Source organism: Arvicola amphibius, chromosome 7 (genome assembly GCF_903992535.2).
Source record: "Arvicola amphibius chromosome 7, mArvAmp1.2, whole genome shotgun sequence".
Classification (NCBI taxonomy): domain Eukaryota; kingdom Metazoa; phylum Chordata; class Mammalia; order Rodentia; family Cricetidae; genus Arvicola; species Arvicola amphibius.
The window spans coordinates 13,542,911-13,570,060 of record NC_052053.1 but is presented as its reverse complement, the minus strand read 5'-3'; the positions used below and the strand labels follow the sequence as shown (position 1 = coordinate 13,570,060).

Below are 27,150 nucleotides of genomic sequence, written 5' to 3'. Positions count from 1 at the left end.
AAGGTGGCCATGGGAACTACATTTCCGGAAGAGGGAGTGGCTACGGCGGGCCGCGAGGTGCGGCGGTGAGCCCGAGAGCTGAAGGAAAGGCCGTGCAGGCGCCGTTGCTCCTCTTCGTTTGCAGCGAACGCAAGTGGTGCTAACTCTTGCTCACTGTCCCCGAGTGCCCAGGACGGGGATCCCGCGTCAGCTTCCCCTTGAGGCTCGCAGGTGGCGGCTGCCACCCCTCGCGGAAGTGAGGGGCGCGCCCCTCCGCGGCCCTGCCGACCCCGAGCCTCCATGGGTCCGACCCCGAAGGCCAATGTGTGCCGTAGGCTGAGTCGCCGGGCTCTAGGCTTCTTCGCACGCGATGCGGGCGTGGTGCAGAGGGCGAACCTGGGCATCCTGCGGGCGCTGGTGTGCCAGGTGACGCCCGCCGTCGTCGGGGTGCCTGGGGTCCATCCTCCCGGGGTGCAGTGTTTTACGCGCTCGGATTTCCTTTGAGGGTCATAAGTGGGGAGGGACATCCGTGTCCTGCCACTAGGGTGTTAGTAAATAGGTACTTATAGGTCCATCTCGTGGCTTTAGTTTTTAAAAAGCTTTTGCCTTCCTGCAAACAATCGATGTAAAAGTTGGGCATTCCAATTAAACCAACACGTGTGGGCAGAGGGAGGAAGAATAAAAAAAAAAACATTGTACTTGAAACAGTAGATTTAAACTACCCACTTGAAAATGGTTCCACAGCAGGGGACTGAGTTCTGGCCTAAACGGAAATTCTTTGTATCTTTCAGGAGAGTACTAAATTTAAGAATGTTTGGACAACCCATTCCAAGTCACCTATAGCCTATGAAAGAGGAAGAATTTATTTTGACAATTACCGGTGCTGTGTCAGCAGGTAAATTCTTGGTGATGATTTTGTACCATAATTCGCCTGACCGTAGTTTTTATAGAACCACGTGGCTCCTTTAGTCTTAGCGAAATAGGAAGATTGGAAAATGAGTCCATAATAAAACTAAAGGAAAATGCATGCGATTTTAAAACCTCGTTAAATCTAAAGTTGCAGGTTTCATCTTTGTAAATACTTATTTCACACAAAATTATAGCACAGGCCGAATTCTATGCTACTCAGCACTAGTTGCAGTTTTATTACATTTAAGAGATCAGAGTCCAGCAAACAGGTTATGAGATAATTAGATGCTGCTTGGGAGATGGGTATTATATTTTGTTTTAGAAGTGCTTACTTTTTTTCCAAGAGAAAATATTCAAACAGAAGCATAGTATTTATAGATGCATAGTTTTTATTAGCCTCATCCACAAACCAGCCATGGTCAGGCTACAGAGAATACTACCGATTTGCCTCTCCTTCCCCCCCCCCCCCCCCCCACTTTACACAGAGCTTCTCTATGTAGCCCTGACTGTCCTGGAACCCAGCTTGTAGACCAGGATGGCCTCTAGCTCAGAGATCCCTCTGCCTCCCAAGTGCTGGGATTAAAGGGGTGCATCACCACCGCCCATAATGGTAAATACTTTAAAGTACATTCTAAACACACATTCTTCACCTCACATCTCTAAAGATTATGGGCATGTCCTTTGTGTGTGTGCTGAGGCAATAGGTCAACCTCCAGAACCACCCCTCAGGAGCCATCCAACTTTTTGTTGAGACAAGGTCTTAGTTCAGTGGACCAGGCAGGTAGGTTTCCAGTAGATGATCTAGTCCTGTGAATTTGCCCGTCTCCCCCTCCCCAACTCTGGGATTACAAGTGCCAGAAACCATGAGAGGTAGGATCTAAACTCAGATCCTCTTACTTGCATGGCAAACATTTTACCAACTGAGCTTTCTCAGAGGTGATAACATCTAAGTTCTTTTTTGTTTTTAGAGGCAGGGTTTCTCTGTAGCTTTGGAGCCTGTCCTGGAACTCGCTCTGTAGACCAGGCTGGCCTCGAACCCAAAGAGATCCGCCTGTCTTTGCTTCCTGAGTGCTAGGGTTAAATGTGTGTGCCACCACTGCCTGGTGTAAGTTCTTCTATTACTGGATTAGGAACTAGCAGTCAGAGAGCCTAGCGATTTCTGGGGTTTGCCTTGACTCTAGTACAGTGGTTCACACAGCCTTCCAAATGCTGAGACCTTTATTTATGTTGTGGTGACCCCCAACCATAAAATTATTTTGTTGTTACTTCATAGCTATAATTTTGCTATTGTTATGAATTGTAATACAAGTCTCTGATACTTAAGATATCTGATAGGCGACCCCAAAGGGGTTGTTACCTGCCAATTGAGAACCACTCTACTAGTAGTTATCCTACAATTTAACCTGCAATTTAACCCTTAATGCTAGCGAATCTACTCGTGAGCCTCCATTCGCCCTTGGACGTGGCTTCTGATGGTTTCTAGAGTGCACATATACTTGAACTCCTCCACGTCTGTTTCAAATGAAGTCAGTTTTATTGGGAAGGGCGATGGGCTATCTGTCTGGAACTGCTTCTCTGCCCAGGCCGTCTTCAAGTCTCTAGGCCAACTCTGTGGAGCCAGCCACAGGAGTTGATGGAGTGACTCCTTTAATGGTGGAAGCTGAGCCGATCAGGTGCGCAGGATACTCAGCTTAGGAAAGAACGATAAGGCCAGTCTGGATTTTACAAAGAAAGAAGTGACCTCAGGGTCCTGTCATTCAGCACTGTAGTATACCCAAATAGAGCCCTCGTGGGCCCCACAGAAGGGACTCCTGACTTTGAACTACACTAACATGGGACTCAGCCTGAACAACACATGACTGGGGCTGGATGAGAATGGTGTCACTCCGCCCATTCTGGGGAGAGTACCTCTGAGTCAAAGCAGCAGCGGGGAGGGATCCTAGAAGTCTTGGTGGGGACAGTTTAGAGCTGTGATACCTTCTTCCTGAGTGTGAGGAAGGGAGGGAGGGAGGGAGGGAAAGTGGGAAAGTGCCTGGTGCAGACACTGGGCTCCCACTATCCTTCCTGAGTTCCGAGGGTTTTCTTGAATAAACGCTCTTTTATGTGCTTTTATAAGGACAACCAAGGCTTTAAGTGGCTGCTGTTTCATCATTTTCACCAGTTCTTTCTGAAAACTTTTTGAAGGCTCTGGTTCTAGCATTGGAAAGCTGGGCATTCTCATCACTATACCTTGCAGTATTAACAAGGATTAATACCAGCTCATCACTGTCCCAAGGCAGAGATAGTTGTTTTGATTTTTTTTTTTTTTTTTTTTTTTTTTTGGTTTTTCGAGACAGGGTTTCTCTGTAGCTTTAGAGCCTGTCCTGGAACTAACTCTTGTAGACCAGGCTGGTCTCGAACTCACAGAGATCCACCTGCCTCTGCCTCCCGAGTGCTGGGATTAAAGGCGTGCGCCACCGCCGCCCGGCAGTTGTTTTGATTTTTAAAAGTTCAAGCAAAGTAAATGCTGTTGATTAGTGATACAGCATTCTTCACGGTGCTGTTGAGGGTGTTACACTCACAGGTAGGATCACAGGAGACTGCTTTCGCTCCTGTGGTATTCTGTTTCATTTAAACCGTAGCGTTACTATCAAAGGTGAATAAAATGTCATCCTAAGAATGTTTCTCTTCACAGTAGTCAAACTTTAAAGTTCATCGGCTAAAAGAAAACATCTATGACCACATCTCAGTAGTTGCCAGAAAAGTCGAGACTAGGTGGGGGAGGGGGCAGGCGGGGCCAAGATTGCTTGCGTGGGCATAGTAGCAAGACTGTTTCAAAAGAAAGTACTAAGGATACAGTGTTCACTTTTTCCGCAGAGAGGAGGGTGAATGCTGTTCTTGGGATAGAGCCTGAGACCTGACAAGCACCTTAAACCATACCGTAGCCTAGTCTTGAATTTGCTGGAAGATAGAAGGAACAGTGATAGTGGGAAGAGACACATATTTAATATTTCTTAAAAAATATACATAAAGAGTGTTTCCATTTGTATCCACAAATGTTCATTCAAACTAATGTGTCTTAGAGGTTCTATTGCTGTGATGAAATAGCATGATCAAAGAAACTTGGGGAGGAAAGGGTTTAACTGGTTTACACTTCCGCATTACTGTTCATCCCTGAAGAAAGGCAGGACAGGAACCTGGGGGCTGGAGCTGATGCAGAGGCCATGGAAGGGTGCTGCTTCCTGGCTTGCTCCCTCTGGCTTGCTCAGCCTGCTTTCTTTTTTTTTTTTTTTTTTTTTTTTTTTTTTTTTTTCTTTTGGTTTTTCGAGACAGGGTTTCTCTGCAGCTTTTTTAGAGCCTGTCCTGGAACTAGCTCTTGTAGACCAGGCTGGCCTCGAACTCACAGAAATCCGCCTGCCTCTGCCTCCCGAGTGCTGGGATTAAAGGCGTGCGCCACCACCGCCCGGCTCAGCCTGCTTTCTTATAGAACCCAGGACTCAGCACAGGGTAGGCACCACCAACAGTGGGCAGGGCCCTCCCTCGCATCAGTCACTGATTAAGGAAATACCCTACAGCCTTCCCTGAAGCCTGATCTTTCTGACATTTTTTAAATTGAGATTCCCTCCTCTCTGATGACTTTAGCTTGTGTGAAGTTGACATAAAACTAGCCAATGCCCAACGGGAACCTTTTAATCTATACACAATCACTTTTAAATATCAGAGCAATAGAATGAACTTAATGGATTCAACAGTCTTACAGTAAATGTTTAAGGATAAAAGAATTCAATATAATGCTCTTTTGTAAAATGATGTCCAGATAGCTCCATTTACATGAGGAACATCTAGAAGATGAACCAAAATATGTCTGTGTGTGTATGTGTGTGTGTGTGTGTGTGTGTGAGAGAGAGGGGGGGGGGGAGAGAGAGGTGGGGGGGAAGGTACCTGCAGAGACCAGATGCATTGATCCCCTGGAGCTGGAATTACAGTTGTGAGCTGCCTGATGTGGGTGCTGGGAACCAAACAAGCCATCTCTCTAGACCCTATTATAAACTATATTAATATTGACTTTTTTTAAAACATTTTTTTCTGTGTTTGTATGTAATGAATTTGTGAGCAGAAAAAAAAAAAACCAAAGAATTAGGGGAAACAATAGCAGTTTGTAATTTGGGGCTACAGACATGTGAAAGATTGCCTCAGTTTAAAACTAATAATAATGTTTATTTTCTTTTTTCCCAGTGTTGCATCAGAGCCAAGAAAACTTTATGAAATGCCAAAATGTTCCAAAGCAGAAAAAATTGAGGATGCTTTGTTATGGGAATGCCCAGTGGTGAGATTTCTTTCTAGAGCGTTGTTTTTTTTAAAAGCTCCCCCAACTCTTAAATGTTTTTATTTTTATGTTTATTTCATTTTTTAAAAGTCCTATGCAAGTACTGTATTTATATCATTTCTACCCTACTCTCTCCCCATTTCAATTCCTTCCATGTTCCCCTACATACACTCCCTCTCAAGTTCATGACCTCTTCTTAATTATTGTGTGCACACACACACACACTTATGTAAGTACAACCTGCTGGGTCCATCCACTGCTGCTCGGATGCATATGTGTTCAGGACTGACCCTTCATATTGGATAAACTGTCAGGAGGCAAGTCTCTGAGAAGGACTGACTCTCCCTCTCTCAGCAGCCGTTAATTGCCTGTAGTTCTTCATTTAGGGGCGGGGCCTCATGAGATTTCCCCATCTAGCTGGTGTTGTTGTACAGGCCTTATTTAGGCAGTAGTTTGAGATTTCCTGGGTACAGCTTCCTGCCATATATAGAAAACACAACCTCATAGCAGATGTGCTGGTCTCTGGCTTTTGTTTCTTTTTTTTTCCTTCCTTTCTTTTTCTTTTCTTTCTTTCTTTCTTTCTTTCTTTCTTTCTTTCTTTCTTTCTTTCTTTTTTTTTTTTTATAGGATTTCTCTGTTTCCTGGAACTAGCTCTGTAGACCGGGCTGGTCTCAAACTCAGAGATCCGCCTGCCTCTGCCTCCCAGGTGCTGGGATTAAAGGCATGCGCCACCTCCACCTGACTGCCTTGCAGCATTTCTGAGCCTCCTCCATGATGTTCTGCAAAGCATTTTGTTTAGAAGAACTAGTCATTGTTAGTGTGTTTTTTAAAGGATAAAACTTAAAAATCATGTGACTCCCAAATCTTTAGAATAACCAAGAAGAGAATGTGTCTTTTCAGTACCATTACAAAGTTACTTTAACAGTTTTTTTTTTTTTTTTTTTTTTTTTTTTTTTTTTTTTTTTACAGGCTAGAAAGATAGCTTAGTAGGTAAATGTTGCTTACTGCCAAGCCAGATGATCTGAGTTCAGTCACCAGGACCTACTTAGGGAAAGGGAGAACTAAGTCCTAAAACTTGTCTGCTGATGTCCTCCAGTGCACACACATGCATGAACACACACAGTCATGCATGCACACATGCAGGCACACACACAGCCATGCATACAGACACGTGCATGCATGAGTGCATGCACGTGCACACATACACACTCACAAATGTAATACTTTTTTTAAAGCAGTATTTGGGATTCATTTATTTATTTTGAGCAGGCTCATGTATGAGCCCAGGCTCGCTAAAGACCTGATATGATGCTGAGGATGAGCTTGAACCTTGGACTCTACCCACCCCTGAGTGTTGGGATTATAGGTATGCACCACCATGTTCAGTTTATTATGAAAAATTGTAAATTAGAGATAATTTATAAATCTTAAAAAGCTAAAAACTGATTAAAAGTTTTATAACAATGTAAGGTAGTTTGCAGTCATCTTGTGAGCAGCTATTACGTAGATCTTTGAAAGTAAACTCTCATAAATTCCATCTATGAATGTAGTTAGGGAAATAATAGGATAAAAGTTAAAGCTACAATAGTTATTCCATTAGGCCAGCATTGCCCTGGCTGTTCTCCTTTCAGGACACTTTCCCCATGGGACGTGAGGATACAGGCACCAGGGGAGCTAGGAGGAATTAATCTGGGGGAAATAAACATGGAACATCGAAAGTTCCAAAGATTAAACAAAGATATTTGTAAAATTCTTCCTCGGCCTTTAATACCGCTTCTAATAATGCTCACATACACAATAATTGTCAGACCGTCTTGCCATGGTCTTTAATCACAGCCCTTTTCTGAGGGACGGCTCTCCCCTTTTCAAGCCTTCCATGGCATCATTTCTAGGAAGTCCTCCCAGGACACACTGCAGCAAGTTAATCCTGTCTGTGAGTGTGGTGGCTGCTTTTTAAGAGAACTCCCAGGGTGTGCCCAGAAGTACTGTCTGAGCCATGGGCAGAAATATCCTGAATTGAATGTTAAATTTTTTTCCAGGCTGTTGTTTTTCCATAAAGCTGTAATTTTTTAAAACTGTCATTCCCCCTATAATTACTCTTTTCATAGAGGTCTCCTTTTTAAAAATTAGAAAGTTTGAAGCCTGTTTTCTTCCTCTTTAATTGAAAGCTGTGAATAATTGTGCCTTAAACAATTTAAAGCCTTTTAATCTATTTTCTTGAGGGGGATTAGAGAGATGATAGGTTTCTTAATTGAGAAAGTTTGAATATACCAATTCAAACACACAAAATATAGAGCAGTTCTGGAAAAATAAAGTTAACCCAATTCTTATTCTCATTTCGTAAACATTTAAATGATTTTGTTTTTATTTGTGGTGACACAAGATTTTCTATGAAGAACTCAGAGGAACACTGTATTGTTAATATATGGAAACAAAACTACTTTGAAATTAGTACTCTGTTTTGTTTTGTTTTGTTTCTGAGATATGTATGAAATGTCACTTTTGGTTTAAGAAATAGTTTGAATCCATATGTACTTGTTCCAAATGTCTCTAATGGACTAAGTAGGGGCAGTAGATATTTGAAAACTTTAAGGTCTCCATGAGATGATACATAAAGACATTATATAGTATAAAAGCATTCATGTTGTTGCCTACAAATTACGTATAATTAGTTAATACGTTTAAAAATCACAGCATCAGTGTGGATGCAGGAGGACCGGGTCATCGTAAGTCAGCACTACACAGGCTCTGCCTAGGAAATAACAAAAATAAACAAACAAAACCAAGCAAACTGAAAGCAAACGATTATTTCTCTGGAGTTTGAGGGGGAAGATAGCTCTAGTAGCTTGGGCAGAGGCCTTAGTCTCTTCTTTCCCGTTCGTGTTTTACTGAAGCAAATGCCACATTAATTTCAACTTCTTGACTCATAACTTTGCTAACCTGCATCAGACCTGTGCCGTGTCCAAACAATGGCTCTCAATGAGTCGACTGAGAGCTCCAGCTGTCAGCGCAGATTTTGGCTAAATCTGGGGACTACTCTGCTCGGGAGTGATGCTGAGTGAGCTCTTCAGACGCTGTGTGCGTGCTGTATGTTCATTTGTGTGTGTAAATGGACAAACACATTTGATAAGTTCCTAAGACTAGTGGGGTGGCCCAGTGGTAAAGGCCCTTGCTTCCCAGTGATGCAAGCCTGGCAGCCTGAATTTGATCCCAGAACCCACGTGAAGGTAGTAGAGCTGAGCTTGATGGCTCTCACCTTTAATCCCAGCACCCGGGAGGCAGAGGCGGGTAGACAGAGTGAGTTACAACCAGCCAAGCCTACATGGTGAAACCCTGTCTCAAACCAACAAGAGGAAGGTTGTCTCTGACCTCCACATGTGCATCGTGGCTGGTGCAGCTATATGCACACAGTAATGATGATACATTTTAAAGTAGTAAAAAGATAAGTAACGGTTAAAGTAACAACCCACAGTCTTGCCTTCCCTTGCCTTCTTCATTTGTGCAGTTAGTAATTCTCTAGCTTACTTATTTGACGAGTAACTAGCCATTTTCTTTGGACACAGAAAATGTTCCTAGCCAAGCAGTTTGTTTTTATGCCTTTTTTTTTTTTCAGGGAGAAATACTTCCTGACCCGTCAGATTATAAGTCCTCACTCATAGCACTGACTGCTCATAATTGGCTGCTTCGTATATCGGCAACTACAGGGGAAATCCTGGAGAAAATATACCTTGCTTCCTATTGCAAGTTCAGGTATCAACTGTGAGATTATTATTTAAAGTTTTTTTTTGAGACTTCTGGTCCTGGAACTCTTAAGCGCCTCTTCAGTCCTGCCCTCTGTCCTGTCTTTCCAGTGTATTCTATGATCCCTGTTTATGAACTACTCTCTGTTCCTTCACTCTGTTCTGTTTGAAGATCTGAGGCTGGTGACCTGCAGTATTTATCTTTGTATTCCTACTAAGTAATTATCCTATACACAGTAGTTAGAGGTAGGTCCTCCATTCTAGTATAATCCAAGAGTTCTAGGCTAGATTTTTATCTCTGAAAACCAAAAATATGTAGGTAAGTAAACAAAGTATAATGATTTAATTTTAAATATAAGAGGACTGAGCCAAACCACTAAGTTCCTCTTTGTTCTTTTGAAGGTACTTGAGCTGGGACACCCCTCAAGAGGTCATTGCGGTCAAGTCAGCCCAGAACAAAGGCTCAGCAGTGGCCCGGCAGGTCCGCAGCACCGTGCATTTGCACACTGGTGACTGGAGAGTGCTGTTTAAATTTGTAGATAACTTTTCTCCTAAAGCAGACTGTTCAAATGGTGTTTCTCTGTTTTATTTTTGTTTATTTCTTTGGGGGCACTGGGAAGTGAACCTAGGGCCTCGTGCATGCTGGTCAAGTGCTCTAGTGCTGAGCTACCTCCCTCAATGGTTCTCTAGGAATCACTCAGCATGGGTCAGGCAGGGTGGTGCAGACCCTCAATCTCAGCAAAGGATCCCTGATTTCAGGTCAGCCAGGGCTACATGGTGAGACCCTCTTTCCTGCCTCCTCCCCCAAAAGGTATCACCCAGAATTTACTAGACTTTATAAAGCCTAGACATAATCAGGAAACTTATTTCTGTTGTAAGTGATGAGGAAATATATCTTATATTAGCATTTTTATAAAATAGAGATTTTTTTTCTCATAGGGGTTTTCTGTTTTTATCTCAGGACAGGATATATTAAAAAAAAACTGTAATAAGAAGCTATTATTTTCTGTTTGCTTTGGCAAGCTCTGTATTCAAATTCCTCCTTGTACTCTCTATGAAACATAGCCTTCTAGAAACTCCTGTAGCACTGACTGCCAGGTAACTTACTTAGAATTCTAGGATACCTTTTTGTGTGCGGTGGGTTTTGTTTGTTTGGGTTTTGTTTTTGAGAGAGTCTGGCTGTGCATCTTCACACTGAGATCCTCCTGCATCAGCCTGCCAAGTGCTGGGATCACTTCCGTACCTGCTTTAGGACTTCTAGCGAATCAAATAGTTCCTATGCTTGTCCCTCCTGTAGATAACCCCATCAGGCGCCCCTCATCAACTCCAGCGCCTTTCTTCATCTACTCTCCGTCCCTTCCTGCCTGCCTCCTCTGGCTCTGTGTTTGCCATGGAACCAGATAAGCTGCTAACTAACTTTTTAAAATTCATCTCAAAACATTTAAATGGCACTAATTTGTTTCTGTGTGTGTGATTTGGAGCATATGTCCCAGTGCGCATGTAGTGGAGTAGCACATGTAGTGGAGGAGCACATGTCCCAGTGCGCATGTAGTGGAGGAGCACGTGTCCCAGTGCGCATGTAGTGGAGGAGCACGTGTCCCAGTGCGCATGTAGTGGAGGAGCACGTGTCCCAGTGCGCATGTAGTGGAGGAGCACGTGTCCCAGTGCGCATGTAGTGGAGGACAGGATGTTTGCAGGAGTCAGTTCTCCTTGTCCACCCTCTGGGTTCCAGGGATCAAACACCTCACCACTGGACCGTTACAGCAGACCTAAACTCCCTGTAATGATGGCTGTTTATAAATACTTCCTATGTCTTGCTCAGTCATATTAATAGCACAACGACATACCTCGTATTGGGGTCTCCTTGGCCTTTTCCTCACGTTATCTAGGTGGCCGGCCTGAGAAAGGGTTGCTGTCTCTTGCTGCTGTTCACATGCACTGTGTAGCTCTCTGCTTTGGTATAGTTCATAAAAGTTAAATACTGGAACATTTATTGCAACATTTCATGATAATTCTAGAAGTGCCTGATCTAATGTCCCTCTGTAAGAACCAGGGCTTCAGTCTAACTCTGCACATGTGCCTATGGTATGTATGTATGTATGTATGTATGTATGTATGTATGTATGTATGTGTGTGTATATATATATATATATATATATATATATATATAAAATCTGACTTTAGGATTTAGGAGCACAGATCTTAGCTTAGTAAAAGTTATGTTTCTTTAAAGGGAAGGTCTCTGGGGCTTTAAACACCACACTCTGATTTTGTATTTATTTGTGCCTTTTATTTCCTGTGGTTTTGATTAATAGTCTTGGTGCTTAAACCTTATTTCTGCTTAAGCAGAATTTTGCTGTGGTGGGGCTGACAGCTGTGCTGCCCCTAATTGAAGATATTCCCTTGAGTTCTTAACTAGAGAAGTAAATAGATTATTTTGCATTTCATAATGGAAATAATTGTTAGAAGCTTGTCTTTCTTTTCTTTTAAATTATTTTTATTTTATATGTATGGAATGGGTGTTTTGCCTACATGCATGTTTGTGTACATGTGAGCAATGTCCAAAGAAGTCAGAAGAGGGTGTCAGGCAGGGCAGTGGTGGCACACACCTTAAATCCCAGCCCTCGGGAGGCAGAGACTGGCGGATCTTTATGAGTTCAAGGCCATCCTGGTCTACAAGAGCTAGTTCCAGGACAGGCTCCAAAGCTACAGAGAAACCCTGTTGGATCCCCTGGAACTAGAATTACGGCAGTTGTAAGATGCCACGTTGGTGCTGGGAATTTAACCTGGCTCTTCTAGAAGAACAGCCAATGCTCCTAACCATTGAGCCGTCTCTCCAGCCCCGGGAGCTTGTTTTTCAAGATAAAGGAGCTCTCTTCTCCAAGTTGATAAATCATTCAAGCTTTTATTGACGTATTGATGTCTGTCTTCAGTAGAGTCTTAGCAATCAGTACAGGTACTTTGGATGGGAGGACTGTGGTAACACCACGCTGTTGGGTAGGCTCATTGTTAGAACTCCAGCTTGCCTGCGCATGCACTGGTTCTGATGGGAAGAAACGCTTATGCTTCCTTTGTAGAGTTTTATGTTTATGTATTTGTGTGTGTGAGGAGCTGGAGAACTAGTGAACACTTTTAAGTATGTTTGCTATATTTATTATCTAAATAGACGGATATTCTCAATTCATGGAAACTTTTGTCCTTGAAACTATACAAGGACAGATGGATATTTTAAACTTATGAAGATAATTGTTTTCTGAAGTACTTTGGAGAGCTACCTATATAATTTTATTCTTTTCTTTTAGGCAGGCACTCAGCAGTCTGTTTTGTTATACCTTGCAGTGTTCCGGGTTCTGCCCTTTTCACTTGTAGGGATTCTAGAGATCAACAGAAAGGTAAGAAAAAATTTTAATGTATTCAGGATCTCACTGTGTAGGCCAGGCCTGCTTTGAGCTCAGAGATCCACCAGCTTCTGCCTCCCAGGTGCTGGGACTAAAATTGTGCAGAGCCACACTGTAGTTACTTAAGTGTAGTATTTTATTGACAATTATCTTCATTTATTTATTAGATGTTTTGATAGGAATGTTCTCCTGTCTATGAAATGTTTATTGATCTGTCTTTTTACATATCACAATGTAAACATTTGACTTGGGAAGAAGCCTAAGCGTCCAGCATGTTTCTGTGCCGCTCAGATGGCTCGTATTATTAGTGTTGAAATCCTGTGGTCATTAACAAACTGCTAGTTTATAAAATCATGAAATGCCTAAGGGACTTTCAAAGAGAATATATGTCAGAGCTTGTTAAAATGATCATTAAGCTTCAACAAAATGTCTCATTTTAATTACAAGGTGCAGGTCTAAAACTTGCTTTATATTACATAACAAGACTTCGAATGTATAAATTTTCTAACGCAGTCTGGGTTTTTATTGTCTTCCCATTTGTCTTGATTTGTGGAATAAATGAGAAGAAAGTAAGAGTCAATAGTCTATTTTCTCTTTAAAAATTTTCACTTTGTAGCTGGGCAGTGGTGGTACATACCTTTAATTTCAGCATTCAGAGGGCAGAGGCAGACCGATCTCTGTGAGTTCGAGGCCAGCGTGATCTATAAGAACTAGTTCTAGGACAGGACCTAAAGCTACAGAGAAACCCTGTCTCAAAAAAAAAAAAAAAAGAAAGAAAGAAAAAGAAAAAAGTTTCACTTTGTGAAAGCTATCTTGGGAATTCTCCTAGTAGTGTTTAGATGCTGGAATATTGTAGGAGACAAGATCTTGAGACTCTGTTAGTATCACTAGCAAACAAACTAACTCTATCTAAACATTTCCTATTGTATTAGCTTATACTGAATTGCATAAACTAAAGAATAATATTAGTTGTCACCTATAGCCTATTTTGTGCTAGGCACTTTAAGTATTTAGGGCATTGTGACAGCCAGCGTGTTCTGTTGGAAGCTGAGCAGCTGTTTACTAACTTTCAGATGTTTGAATTACCCAAGTACTTCTTCTAAAGCGTGGAACCAGGGAATCGAAAAGCTAAGAGCTACCAATTCAAAGCAAACCATAATTATCTTTCTAAGAAAATGACAAAAAGCCCAACTTGTAACTTCATTGTTTTCTTTATGCTTGTGGATTAAGTAATTATATGTGCATTACATTCTACAACAGGAACAAACAGAAAAAGACTAGCAAAGTCAAAGCTGTTCCTGTTTATTTCTAATACATCCAGTCTCTTGAGGGATTTGGTTTTGATGACTGTAACTCGGGATTACAGCACATCTTTCACTTATAAAGGATACAGGGGTGAGGCTCTTGAACAGTCAGACTTAAGCTACTTATTACCATGGAACATCTTCGCTGAGTAGTCTTCCTTGAAAGGAGTCAAAGGGATTTTTATTTTCTCTATAATGCTTTTAGTACTATAAATATTTGCCTACCTTGCTTTTTGTTGAATATTAAAAAAGGCACAGAATCATGCCCTTTCTCAGAGCTGTAGAGAAAATCACAAGATTCAAGAACAGAAATTTTAGGGAACAATAAGGCAAAACCTTACTCTTGGTAAAAGTCTGTAGGGTTTGATCTTTATGGTTTTGCTTTTTAAGCAGTTGAGAAATGAAACTTCAAATAGAAATTCAAGAACTTAATTGAGCCAAAAATCTGGAGGTAGGAACTAGAGAGGTGACTTGGTAGGTAACAGTGCCTGCTGTATAATTATGAGAACATGAGTTTAGATCCCAGCACCCACATGAAGCCCAGGCATGGCCATGTGTGCCCGCAACCCTAGCACTGCACAAGAGCGGTTCCCCTGGCTGCAAAGGTGGAAAGCTCTGGATGCGGTGAGAGAAACCCTGTGTCGAGGGAATAAGGTGGAGAGAATGGTAGAACAGGACACCCAGTGTCATCCTCTTGTACTGCACACAGGAACGTGGGTTTATGCACCTGCACACATTCGTACACTATACCCACAGCACACAAACATACCTCGATCTATAGCTGGCCATTTCTCTTGTAATTACTTCCCAAGGTCCAATCTTCTTGCTTTTAAGCAGCTATAGATATTTGTCTTTGTGAAGAACATCTTAGTGTAAACAATGAGTCTCTATTGGATATAAATACTCATTTAAAATTACATGGCATCACTGCATACCACTGTTCCACGGAAAGTAGAATTTTAATTACTTTATATTGACAAAGCTATACAGCTAATGGATGTTGACACATCATTCTGAGCCCTGCGTGCCCTGCTTCCATTGATGGTCCAGCCCGGGTATCTAGTGGCTCGCTGCGTGCCTCTAATAACACTCTAGCTTCACACTGCTAAGTTTTAGTTGAGTTTTAATGTGAGGCAGCAACAATGACCTGAATATACAGTAGAAAGCCAACATTTTGATGACTCAGAGGATTATTGGCCTTTCGGTCTTAGGTGACTGACCTCTGCCTTTCTCCTTAGGTTTTTGCGAATGTCACAGATGCTACCTTGTCACATGGAATACTGATTGTGATGTACAGCTCGGGACTGGTCAGACTGTATAGCTTCCAGGCCATCATTGAGCAGGTAGAGAAAACTACAGTTGGACATAACACACTCAGTATGAGGCTTGCACTGAAGTTTTCTGTTGTTGTTTGTTTTGTTATTGTTTTTAGTGAGTCAGGTGCTCATATAATTTTAAATTATAAAAGTTATTATAGAAATATGAAAAGGCACAGTAACCTTTGCAAGAGGGGTGGGGAGGATAAACAGAAAGGCCCTTGAATAAAGACATTTTCTCTGCCATGTTCATGTAAATTTTATTTCTTCTTAAATAGGCTCTAAAGCCACCATTGTTGTTTTTTTTGTTTTGTTTTTAGTTCATGCAACAGAAACTTGACTTAGGGTGTGCATGCAGTCAGGGCGGGACTACTGGGACTGTAGGAGAGGCTCCTTTTGGCATTCCTTGTAATGTTAAGATCACAGGTATGGCTGCTATACAGGATCTTTTCAACTTAAGAAAGTAAGTGCTCGCGTGAATAGTTGTGCGCTGCAAGCGCACCCTTCTCTCTCTGACTGTGCCCTGACTCATTTCACGTCCGTACAGCATGTCACCCTCCTGCTGAGTAATCGTCAGCACAGTGCTGTCCTTTGCTACTGCAGTGAAGGCCCGAGGATGCTGAGCCTCCTTGCCTGGAAAATGATGAGTTGCAGCGATTCATAGCATCATAGTTTTCTTACAACATAAAGTTTTGTTTTGTTTTGTTCTTTTGGTTTTTTGAGACAAGGTTTCTCTTTAGCTTTAGAACCTACCTGTCCTGGAACTAGCTCTTGTAGACCAGGCTGGCTTCGAACTCAGAGATCCACCTGCCTCTGACTCCTGAGTGCTGGGATTAAAGGCGTGCGCCACCACTGTCCCTGCCAATTCAAGGTTTTTTAATTTTGTTAAGTCTACCCATTTCTAAGGATAGTGTTTTCCAAGGAAATAAGTAATGCGATGCCAACTAAAGATAGACAGATCCTAGACCATAGTAAAAAAGAAAGTTATATGTGAATTTTATGAAGACAGTAAAAAAAAAAAAAAAAAAAAAGTTTCTGTATTTAATTCACCTAACTGGTCCAGGTATGGTGGCCCATCTCTAGAATCCCAGCACCTGGGAGGTGGAGGCAGGAGGATCAGGAGTTCAAGATCATCCTTGGCTGTATAGTGAGTTTGAGGCCAGCCTGAGCTATATCAGACTCTCAAAAACAAACAAAAGCTACCCAACCACCCTATCTTATTAAATTCAGCAGCTTAGTAAAAAACCAGCAATTGACAGCCAGCCTGAGCTGCATGAGATCCTGTCTCAAAAAAAAAAAATAATGTTCAAAATCATAGTCTATAAAATTATTTCCTGTTATAGAACAATACGATTGAATGATTTAGGGGGTCATCTACCTAAGGAAATTAGCAAAGTATATAGGATGTTTAAGTGTTTGTTGCACACTGTGGAGACGGCAGCCCTCTGTCCAGGTCTCCTCAGGCATCCAAGGACAGCTTGATGGTTGTAGGCCAGTTAAGAGAGTCAGGTAGATAAATGGCGTTATCCTTGTGTTTTTGCCTCTATTCTTAATTCATTAAGAGTCATTCATTATGATGCTGAGAACATTTTTACCATTTTCTAGCCAGTAAACAGTATGATTTTTAGATGAAACTCCAAAAGTTTTTCTATTATAGCCAAAATAAACAGGAATTTTTTCTCTCATCATTTACCATTGTATTATCAATAAATAGGTCAAGAAACAGAAGTGAAAGATGCAAGAAAGAAAAGAATGCTCTGTTCAGTGGCAAATGGTAATTACATAAGCTATGAAAGGTGCTCAGTATAACCAGTTAAGCTATCCATGAAGTCCAAAACAAATGCTTTAAAAATGGTTCATTTTAAAGTGAATTAGGCAGTTTTATAAAAAGTTAGCAATACCTCCTAAGCTCAGAAATACCTTCTGAGTTCAGTATAGGCATGCTCAGAAAGCTCCTTAAAAATTTTGTCTGCTGTGTGTAAGTCACTGTGTGCATGTCTGTAGCCAGCAGAGGCCAGAGGAGTGCTGGGAACTGAACCTGAGTTTATTATCACATGACATTTGAATTTGGCTATTATTATATTGGAATAGTAATATTTTTCTTTTACTCGAAAAGACCTTTGCTTATTAAAGATAGTTTCCTTTTCTTAAAAACTTTTAAGTACTTTAAGTATATTTGATATAATTATATCTGTACCTGTTCTTACTTTCTCCCCAAAATTGCCTGTAAGCTACTTTTCATTGTCTGTTTTTCTCCTGTGTACAGCTCTCAGAAGTAAGAGGAGCCCTAACAAAACACACATTTCCATTTTAACATGTAACCCTTACATGAACGATCTTTCTGAGAATAACCCCTTGAAGACGAGTGGCTTTATGAACCAGATATTCTCCAGGTAGAAGCACAAATCAAGAGGCTATAGATGAACAGTCAAATCTATAGCCACCAAAAGGAATTGGGTCCTCACTACAATACCTTCTCCTTACAGTGTTTAGAGTCGGTCTATTATGTTGTTATTAAAACCGTGATCAAAGAGGAAGAGGAAAAAAAGCGCTAACAAAATTTTCTTTGATGTTCATCCCCAAGAGACTGATTGGATATGTCTGTAAAGATTAGCTTGTTTGATGATAACAATAGTAGTGATGTCGACTCTGTGATAAAGTCACCGTTGTGGGCAGACTCCATCCTAAATTGGTTGCATTCATTCAGACTAACATTGCTTGTACACAAGAAACGTAACACAGGGCAGCTTTTGTTAAATTTGCTGGTGTGTACCTGTTAGGCTATGTTATGGACAATCTCCTTGCCTTTGAAAGAATTATTAGACTGATTATGTTCCTCGATTGTTCAGGGAGTTGACGTTATGCATAGATCTCTGGGGGTGGCTGCAGTTTTTATTATTTATTTGCCTCCCTCATCCCTGTGGTAAGCACCTTCAGCCTCCTTTTTTCTTTTTGTCCTCACGTATTCCCTCCAAAATATGTGCCTAGAGAGTTAACTAAGAGTCCCTTTGTTTCCTACCAGCTTTCTGTCCTCTTAGTGACAAACGTCTTTTCTGACTGCATTTTATTTCCTTGAACATAGTAATTTTTCATTAATGGAACTTCATAAAGTATGTGTATGTACCAAGAAAGGTTGAACTTTGTTAATGAATGGTGCAAGTCCACCCGAGATGAGAAGCTCATGAATTCCTCTTGCTCATCTCCGCAGGCTCGCCGTCCCCGCTCTTTGAAGTCTCCTCCCTGGAGAATGCGTTTCAGATTGGCGGCCATCCTTGGCACTACATCATCACACCTAACCAGAAGAAGCAGAAAGGAGTTTTCCATGTTTGTGCTCTCAAAGATAATTCCTTGGTAATTCATGAGTACTCAACTTTTTAGCAGTAAATTTATATTAGAAATTTTTATTCTCTGCTCTCATAGCTCTATATGTCCAGAAATTACCTTCTCATTTAGACAAGGTCTCTATGTAGCGGTGGCTGGCCTGGAACTCACAGTGATCCTCCTGCCTCTGCTATCCCAGTGGGTTTTTTTTGTTTTGTTTTGTTTTGTTTTTTAGATTTATTTATTATGTATACAACATTCTGCCTCCATGTATGCCCACATGCCAGAGGAGGGTGCCAGATCTCAGTACAGATGGTTGTAAGCCACCATGTGGTTGCTGGGAATTGAACTCAGGACCTCTGGAAGAGCAGCCAGTGCTCCTAACTGCTGAGCCATCTCTCCAGCCCCTATCCCAGTGTTGGGATTAAAGGCATGTGCCACCACACCTGACACTTGTGAACAACTTAAAATGCAGAGAACATAGGAAATACTGTTTTGTCACCCAGATTATTTTTTTTGAAACTGCACTTATTTTTTCTCCTTTCTTGGGAAGTTGTCTTTTTTCTTTTTCTTTTTTCTTTTTTTTTTTTTAAGATTTATTTATTATGTATTCAGTGTTCTGTCTTCGTGTATGCTTGCACACCAGAAGAGGGCATCAGATGTCATTATAGATGGCTGTCAGCCACCATGTGGTTGCTGGGAATTGAACTTAGGACTTCTGGAAGAGCAGCCAGTGCTCCTAACTGCTGATCCATCTCTCCAGCCCATCACCCAGATTTTTAAAACATGAATTTTTGAAAGGTCTTAGAATACCAAGGGTTCTCGATCTCTCCTTCCCATCCTAGACACTCATGTAACGCAGGCTGACCTCAAACTCACTATATGGGCAAGACTGGCTTTGAACATCTGGTACTCCCGACCTTGCCTCCCAGGCGCTGTGACTGTAGCTGTGGGTTTTGTTCTAACAGTCTTGTAGCGGGATTCTCATGGAAAGCTTCCCTCAGATGCTACTGTGGGAACTGTGGTAGAATATCCTCAGGGCTGCTCTGAGATTCCTGTGGAATGTGTTGTTGATTTTGAAGAGCAGAACCAGATGGAGTTCTGGCGCTCGCAGCGTTGGCACCGAAGCGGTGCCTTTTCAAGGGCTTCCTCAAGTTGCTTCTGGCACCACAGGAAGAAGAGGCTCATGGCAAAACAGTAAAAGTTTACTCACTGAATTCATCTTAATTTTCTTTCAAAATAGGATTTTTTTTTTCTTGATTTTCCATTTAATCATTTGAGGTCTAGCATGGCCAGACATGGCTGGGAGCACAGTTTCTTTCTCAGCTTGTTTGTAATTCCTCAACGACTCTTCCCTGTTTGTGTGACGGGGCAGCCCGGAGAGCAGAGCACCTTTACCCCCCACCCATGCTGTGGCTCTCACCTTTGCTGGTATTGCTGACTTATGTGGTTTATCAGATAAATTGCTTTTCGTGAGGTGGATTCAGTTTATTCTACACCCATGTCTTCCAGGACTCTTGCACAGTCAGTCACTAATGGCTCTAGTAGCTCTTAGAGTCCCAGGCCACCACCTCCCACCATGCTGAAGGGCAGCATAAGCATGGGCCCTCTTTCCTTCTCTCCTGATGTCATGGGGTCACTATGAGTAGTGTCTTCTAGTTTACTTTTGTAAGAGCGTTTGTCCTCCATTCTCTCACTTCTTGGTCCCGTGTAACAGCCTTGTCCCCTTCCTTCCCCCAGTGAAAACCCCTTTCGTATCATTTTACAAAGGATTTGCCTGCCATTGCAAGTCCTGATACGACTGCTCCCTCTTAGCCAGGACTTTCTTCAGCTGTCAGCACCGGTCACTCTCTGCCTCTCTGCTCTACCTAATGTTTCATCTAGTCACACCTTGTACAATGCATTTCCTATTTGTTTAGCATATGTTCTTATATAAGAACTGATCCTGTATGTTCTTTCGTAAAGAATTAAGTCGTCATTAAGCATACCTATCACATACTCTCTAATAACAACTACAACATTTAATCAGGCCTGCATTTCAGCACATTTATAAATAATGGCCAAGGCCAGACATTACTGGATGCACACTGCTATTAGTTCCTGGTGCTGCTCTGTAGAAGATAAAACATATGAGCACATGTGGATCATTTGTCATACAGTGTTCACCCCCAACTACCTCCTCTTTCTTGAGACAGGATCTTACTATGTACCCTTGGCTGTGCTGGAATTCAGTATGTAGACCAGGCTTGAACTCACAGAGTTCCACCTGCTTTTGCCTCCCAAGTAGTAGAATTAAAGGCATGCAGCACCAGATGTGGCTTTTTTCTTTATTTAAATGTTTAAATATACCTACATATTTTAGAATAAAAATACTCGTTTCTCGTCTTAAATGCTCATCAGTATTAGATTCCTTTCTCAGATATGAGAGTTTAATATTTGACTTATTTAAGGAGATTATGTGGCCTGAGTCAGAGACTCTTGGTTTGGTTACGTGTTTAAGTGAGCGTACCTGCTTTTTTGATTGACAGGCAGCTGTGGCTGGGGTTGGGTGGAGGAAGCTGTAAGGAGCTGCACATGTATAGTAATGGAACATTCGTGGACTTTGGAGTCAGATCTGCTGTTTAATAGGTTCAAAACATTGGGCAAATATTTGTTCTCTTTGTGTGTCAGTCTCCTAGCCATAAAATGGGGTTGATATTTGCTTTGAGTGTTACTAAAATTCCATGCAGCTGTGATGAGCACCCCACAGCCCCCAATACACAGCACATGCACAAGCGCTGGCGGCTTGGGATACTGTTACTTACTGCACGGCAGGGTAACTGCAAAGTTTCTGACTCCAAGATGCTCTGAATTTCTCAACTGTGCATGTCCTCACTTGGCCATCGTCTGCCCCCTTCAGCCGCTCTAGATTTCTTTCCTATACCTGGGAGTTACCGAAAGGGTTAAGTTTGAAAATTTATTTACCCTTCTAATCCCTGTCTTTTTTTTTTTTTTTTTCCCAACTTCAGGCAAAAAATGGAATCCAGGAAATGGAGTGTTGTTCCCTGGAATCTGACTGGATCTATTTTCACCCTGATGCTTCTGGAAGAATTATACATGTTGGCCCAAATCAAGTCAAGTGAGTAATTTTGTTAGTACCTTAAAATTAAAAGCATTTTTATGCCTTTATTGGCATTTTTTATTTCACTTGTAGCCATTTTAATTTTATGAAAAATTTGTGTGTGCAGAGTATTTCCTGAGAGACTTGTCCACAGAGTCTGGTTTTATACTTTAGCTTTACTGTCTGTAAGTATTGCACCTAAGTTTCTTGATTGATGGTGTGTGAATGAATGGAAGGGAATTATAGGTTATCCTTTCTTCGTTTTGTTTGCTTTGTTTTAAGGCAGATTCTTAGGGGTTTGTTGTGTAGCTCATACTGGCTACAAGTGTCTATAGCCCAGCCTGACCTTGAACTCATAGCCTTTCTGTCTCTGTGCACTGAATCCTGGAATTATAGGAGTGTGGCACACACCTAAATGGGTCTTCATTTTCTAGGACTGGTGAGAAAGAAGATCACAGAGCCAGGTGGCACAGGCCTGAAATCCCAGCTGCCCAAAAGGCTGAGGCAGGAAGATGGCAAGTTCAAGGCTAGCCTGGGCAACTTTGTGAGACCTTGTTTCTAAAATAAATAAATAAATAAATAAATAAAATAAAATGGGGAAGGGGTGCTGGAGATGTAGTTCCGAGTAGAGCACTTGGCTGTTGTGGGTGAGGTCCTGATCCAGTCTCTGGTGCCCTAGAGAAAGGTGGTGGTTTGCCTTTGTTCTGAGCTCCTGGATTGGTGTTTGTGTACTGTTTGCTTTCACATCAACTTTCTGCCTTAAAATGGCCTTCATGTGGCTTCTCTGACATCAAGCTATGTTCTCCTACTTCTCAGCCTTCTTTGTTATAATCTCTCATGGTTTTGATCTTCTACCCAGACTTCCACTAACTGTTACTTACCTCAGTGTTTAGGTCTTGTCTTCTCACTCAGGAATTTCTTCCTGTTTGATTCTAGTTCTCCCTCTGCTTAACCCCACCCTGGTTGTACACTACCCAGAGCGCTCATGCCAGAAACTTTTTTTTTTTTTTTTTGGATAAGGTTTCTCTGTGTTGTCCTGGAACTTACAATGTAGACCAGGCTGGCCTTGAACTCACAGAGATCTACCTGCCTTTGCCTCTCTAGTGCTAGGATAAAAGGCAGGTATCACCAAGCCTGACTTCTCCCCAGGTCTTAAAAGATAAGCCCCTTTGAATATTTCCACTGATTGACAAAATCATCTATCAGTTTGAAACATTATCTGATTTCTTTGTTGTCGTCAATGGAAAGTTTCGGTTGTCCCTGCCACGGTGGCTTCTCCTTGCTGTTCTCTTTGCATATGGGACTTCAGAGGTTTGAGAACTTGTGATCTTGAAGCTTTTTAATGATGTGAACAGATTTCTGTGGGTGGGAAGCAGATTCTTTTCTCTTGATTAATCAACTTGACCCATGAGATTATTTATCTCTACAAATCCAAATCTTAAATACAATCCTAAAAAAATAGTATTGTTGAGTGTGGATTTTACTCTCTTTGAAAAGTTCTGCCTTCCAGTTAATTGCTGTCCTGTCTCAATCACTGGCAATGCTGAGTGCCATGCTTAACTGTGCACTGTACAGAGCCAACAGTGGAACTGTCTGCTCTATGTTAGGGGTGAGACACGCAGTGCCTGCTGCAGGGAGAGCTGAGGTTTGCGTGGTGTCGTCAGTAAACTTGTTGAAAAATGGTTTAGGCCTGAGCAAGCCACGTGTTACCTATTTCAGTAGGTATTTCAAACAGCTTTTCTGTTTCACAAATGTTGAGTGTGGAGGTCGTGCGTGCCGGTGAGAGTTAACAGAGCAGACTAGTCGATGGAGGAGAAGTGAGTTGCTGCAGTTTTCATTTGTTGAGGTCAGCTTTGGCAGCTGTGTTCTGCAGTTTTGAATTCTTACAATTCTTATCCCTTTGCAGAGTCTTGAAGCTAAGTGAGGTAGAAAATAATAGTTCTCAGCATCAGATCTCTGAAGATTTTGTCATCTGGGCCAATAGAGAAGACAGAGTAAGTCAGAAATATTTATGTCCCTTCTATAGAACTGTCTAGGTAACTTGTAATGTGCATGTTTTCCTGCCTGGCTGCAGACAGCACAGCTGTGCAGGATCTGCTCATCTTCTCTGCACGAGTAGCTGGTCTTAATCCCCACTCACGGCTAGGAGCTGAAGACAGTTGATTATACTGAGTTTATCTTGCTTATTTCTTCTTTTTTTTCCTCTTCAAATTTTTTAGTGCTGAATTGTCAATCTTTGGTTCTAAATAGCTGTGCATATTTAGGACTAGGTGTGGAATAAATCTTTTAAAAACCAGATACCATGCATTAACTGTACGTAGCTGTTAATTTTTTCTTTAGTGTATAAGCTGAGATCCTTGAGGGATGTTTCTGATCCACCTTTACTTTTCTCTGCTGTGAGGCAGAGTCAGAGGGATGAATGAAGAGCAAATCTAACCTTTAACTAATTAGTTTTTGCCTATTCTAACATTTTATCCAATTAAAGCCTTTATTAAAATAAATTATTTTTCATTGAGTGAAGGATTGAAAATTAGATTTAAATTAAATTTGGAATTTTCTCAGTCAGCTGACGGACTGTGGGTGTTGGGAAAGGTCAGCTGGTTTTACCAAATTTCTGAGGATTGTTGCCTTCGACTGCATGTAACGGAGCGTGTCCTGATTTTCCTTTCCCCTCTGATAGAACAAAAACGTAATCACCGTTACAGCTTCTGGACGTGTGGTGAAAAGAAATTTCAGCCTCCTGGATGATGACCCAGAGCAAGAGGTATTCTTTAGTCGATGATAGCAGTCCGAGCCAGCAGTCATTTCTGTTCAGCTGAAAGCTTCCCAGGCCCAGGGTGAACACTGGATAAGGGGTCCCTGCCGGCGGGCGGTTTGTTGTTTGGGCAGTGTCACCCCACCTTCTCATCTCTTACTGGAATCTTCTACACAGTTTGTACTCACGTTTACAGTGCCAAAATAATTTGAAAGCACTATCAACTTACTGTTTCTATGAGGTGTGCATTTCACTGACTCGCTCTCAAGGGCGTTCTGCAGGTAGAAGCCCTGCACAGACTGGTGCAGGCTGGGTGACCTGAATTCAGTCCTTGGCTCCTACAGGGTAGCAGGAGAGAACTCTTCTCCAAGAGTTGTCCTCTGAGCTTCATATGTGTGTGTGCAAGCACGTGTGTGCAAGCACGTGTGTGCAAGCACGTGTGTGCGTGCGCACACACACAGACACTTTTCTCTCTAAGATAAATAGCTTTTAAAGGGCAAATTCTCCAAGACGAGCAATGACTACAGCTCAGCAGTAGAGTGCTCACATGGCGTGCGAGAGCGCCTGGGTCCAGTCCCTGTGGAAGCAACGGGAAAACAAAACACTTGGGAGCCATAAGGTTGAGGGTGTTCTGGCAAGCTGGAGAGACAGCTCAGCTATCAAGAACACTTGCTAGTCCATCATAAGGAAGAGTTTGGGTCCCAGCACCCATGAGCTGAACATCCCGCAAAGGCCTGTGCCTCCATGCCCAGGGATCCAGTGCTCTGCTCTTTCTAGTTCTGTTGCTAAAGTCTACAGGATACTGCTTAACACCTGAAAATCTGGTATTTACCATGTTTTACAGGTATATACATAGAGATACATTTCTACTGATTCTCTCACCTACTTATTCCTCCTGCTATTTTATTTTCATAAGGGATAAAATGAATAAATTTAAAATGTAGGAATATTCCTAACTCATTAACTGAAATTGGCCCTGCTCTCATCTGTCTCCAAGACTTTCAAAATTGTGGACTATGAGGATGAGTTGGACTTGCTGTCTGTAGTGGCTGTCACTCAAATAGATGCTGAGGGAAAAGCTCACTTGGATTTCCACTGTAACGAGTACGGAACCTTGCTCAAGAGCATCCCGCTAGTGGAGTCGTGGGATGTGGTACGTATAACCCCTGGAGCACTAAGCTGTAAGAGTTTCCTTTCAAGGTGCCGTTTGTTACAACACGTCCGTATCAGTCCACACTCAGGACCGGTGCCATGACAACATGAAAGACAAAATAAGTGCTTCTTAGCATTAGGGTTATCTTCTTACCAGTACCCTTGAAGATAAAACTTTGTGGGTTTTGAGACATGTAATTTCCTTCATATAGTCTTTTATTTTCCTTCCAATTTTAAGTTTGGTAATATTTTTTAAATGAAATTATAATGTAATTATCTCCCACAGCTAGTTAATAAGAGGCAGTATCTGAGCAGGCTGGGTTTCAGCACTTGGAAACATTTGTTCTTACACATGTTATAAAGTGTACATGTCCTGGGGCAGTTGCAGATTGGGTAGAGACCCTGCACCACCCAGAACTGAGCTGGTGGTGACAGTACACAAGGTTCAGGGGACTGGGGAGATGGTTCAATTTTTGTGAAATACGGGAGTTTCAAGTTTGGATCCCAGCACCCATATAAATGCTGGTAGGTGTGACAGCCCCTGACTTGGAGGTGAAGTCAAGATCTCTGAGGCAACATTGCTAGATCAGCTGTATTACTGAGCCTTGGATCTAATGAATAAGATGGAGAATGATTGACGAAGACATCTGATGTCCCGTTTTAGCCTCCACACACATACACGCACACACATGTGAGTATGCATGCATTCCACAGCACACATACAAAAAAAGTTATAAGGAACAGCATGCTTCTGCCTCAGCCTTTTTCCATCATTAAGGAACTGGAGCGCATGAATGTGTATACGTGTTCACACAGCCAGTGTGCAGTGAGCTGGTACGTGGACTCCTAAGTCCACAGCTCTTTCCAGTGTCTAAATGTTCTGTATTTTCTATTAGTCATCTACATGCGCATAAAAATCCATTTTTTTGTGAAAAGTTCGTTTGTCGTTTGTGACAACTCTTCCACATCTGTGTACATACAAAAGTTCCTAGGGTCGGTGCTAGGATATTTTGGTGACACAACAGTGACCATGATTGTGTGAAAAGCAGACCCCCATGTGACTGTGTTTTCATTACAGACGTATAGCCATGAAGTCTACTTTGACAGAGACTTGGTGCTACACATCGAACAGAAACCCAACCGGGTCTTCAGCTGCTATGTTTACCAGATGGTCTGTGACCCTGGAGAAGAAGAAGAAATTGTCAACAGAAGTGATTAAGACAGTGAGATCATTGTAACTTGAAACATTTGGTGAAACACCCTATCAGCTTATTATCTGCATGGAACATTCTGCAGTATTTTACATAACAGGTCGTGTGCTAGCTTCAAAGGACTAGGTTAAACTCTTGCACATAAGGGGGTAAGGACTCCATTTTATGTGAATGCTCTCTGGACTACTGTCCCAAGAGACCCAGCCTTTGACTCTTCTAGACGAGGTGCTACTGTGGATATGAAATGCTAGGGAACAGGACAGTTACATTTAGGTGTCAGGAGACATCATTGATGCAGGGATAATTACCATGACTTTTAAAGACTACTGTAATGTTTTAATTGGTAAGGCTAGGAGAGAGAAACAAATAAAAATATTAAACATAGAAGCCAGGTGTAACACATCTGTAATCCCAGCACATGGCATGTAGAGCAAAAAGAGCAGGAGTTCAAAGCCAGTGTTGGCTATATAGCAAATTTAAGGCCAGGTTGATATACAGCTGCTCTCAAAATGACAACAAAAAGATAAATAAATCCTATATACTCTATACCAAACTTTTCTTAAAGATTATAAATAGGATTTGTAATGAAAATCATACTTTTGAGCCAAAAATCATCACAGCTTCTTTGTAAAAAACAAAAAAATATATACATATAACTT

At 41.8% G+C, this 27,150-nt stretch overlaps 1 protein-coding gene across 4 annotated transcripts; it reads left to right on the top strand.

Annotated features, from left to right (window-relative positions):
* The first annotated feature begins 50 nt into the window (after window positions 1-50).
* On the top strand, window positions 51-27,150 carry Dcaf17 (DDB1 and CUL4 associated factor 17). 4 transcript variants are annotated; one of them, XM_038337005.2, is made up of 14 exons: window positions 51-405; window positions 771-874; window positions 5,104-5,194; window positions 8,808-8,944; window positions 9,337-9,415; window positions 12,237-12,326; window positions 14,875-14,979; window positions 15,273-15,378; window positions 18,161-18,303; window positions 21,282-21,391; window positions 23,280-23,367; window positions 24,054-24,137; window positions 25,126-25,281; window positions 26,359-27,150. In XM_038337005.2, exons 1-14 carry the CDS (start codon window positions 280-282, stop codon window positions 26,497-26,499), a joined length of 1,560 nt encoding a protein of 519 aa, XP_038192933.1. In that variant the 5' UTR covers window positions 51-279; the 3' UTR covers window positions 26,500-27,150. The 4 variants fall into 4 exon arrangements, with proteins under 4 accessions (XP_038192933.1, XP_041911387.1, XP_038192934.1 ...); XM_042055453.1 differs by lacking the exons at window positions 15,273-15,378; window positions 24,054-24,137; window positions 25,126-25,281; window positions 26,359-27,150 and adding an exon at window positions 21,501-21,558; XM_038337006.1 differs by lacking the exons at window positions 15,273-15,378; window positions 23,280-23,367; window positions 24,054-24,137; window positions 25,126-25,281; window positions 26,359-27,150 and adding exons at window positions 21,501-21,558; window positions 21,808-21,855.

What these genes read in the sequence shown, in the direction of transcription:
- Dcaf17 (XM_038337005.2), top strand. Translation starts at nt 280, where the DNA reads ATGGGTCCGACCCCGAAGGCCAATGTGTGCCGTAGGCTGAGTCGCCGG. An exon ending in GTTGGCCCAAATCAAGTCAA is followed by an intron (nt 21,392 to 23,279) that starts GTGAGTAATTTT and finishes ATCCCTTTGCAG; the next exon opens with AGTCTTGAAGCTAAGTGAGG. An exon ending in TAGTGGAGTCGTGGGATGTG is followed by an intron (nt 25,282 to 26,358) that starts GTACGTATAACC and finishes TTTTCATTACAG; the next exon opens with ACGTATAGCCATGAAGTCTA.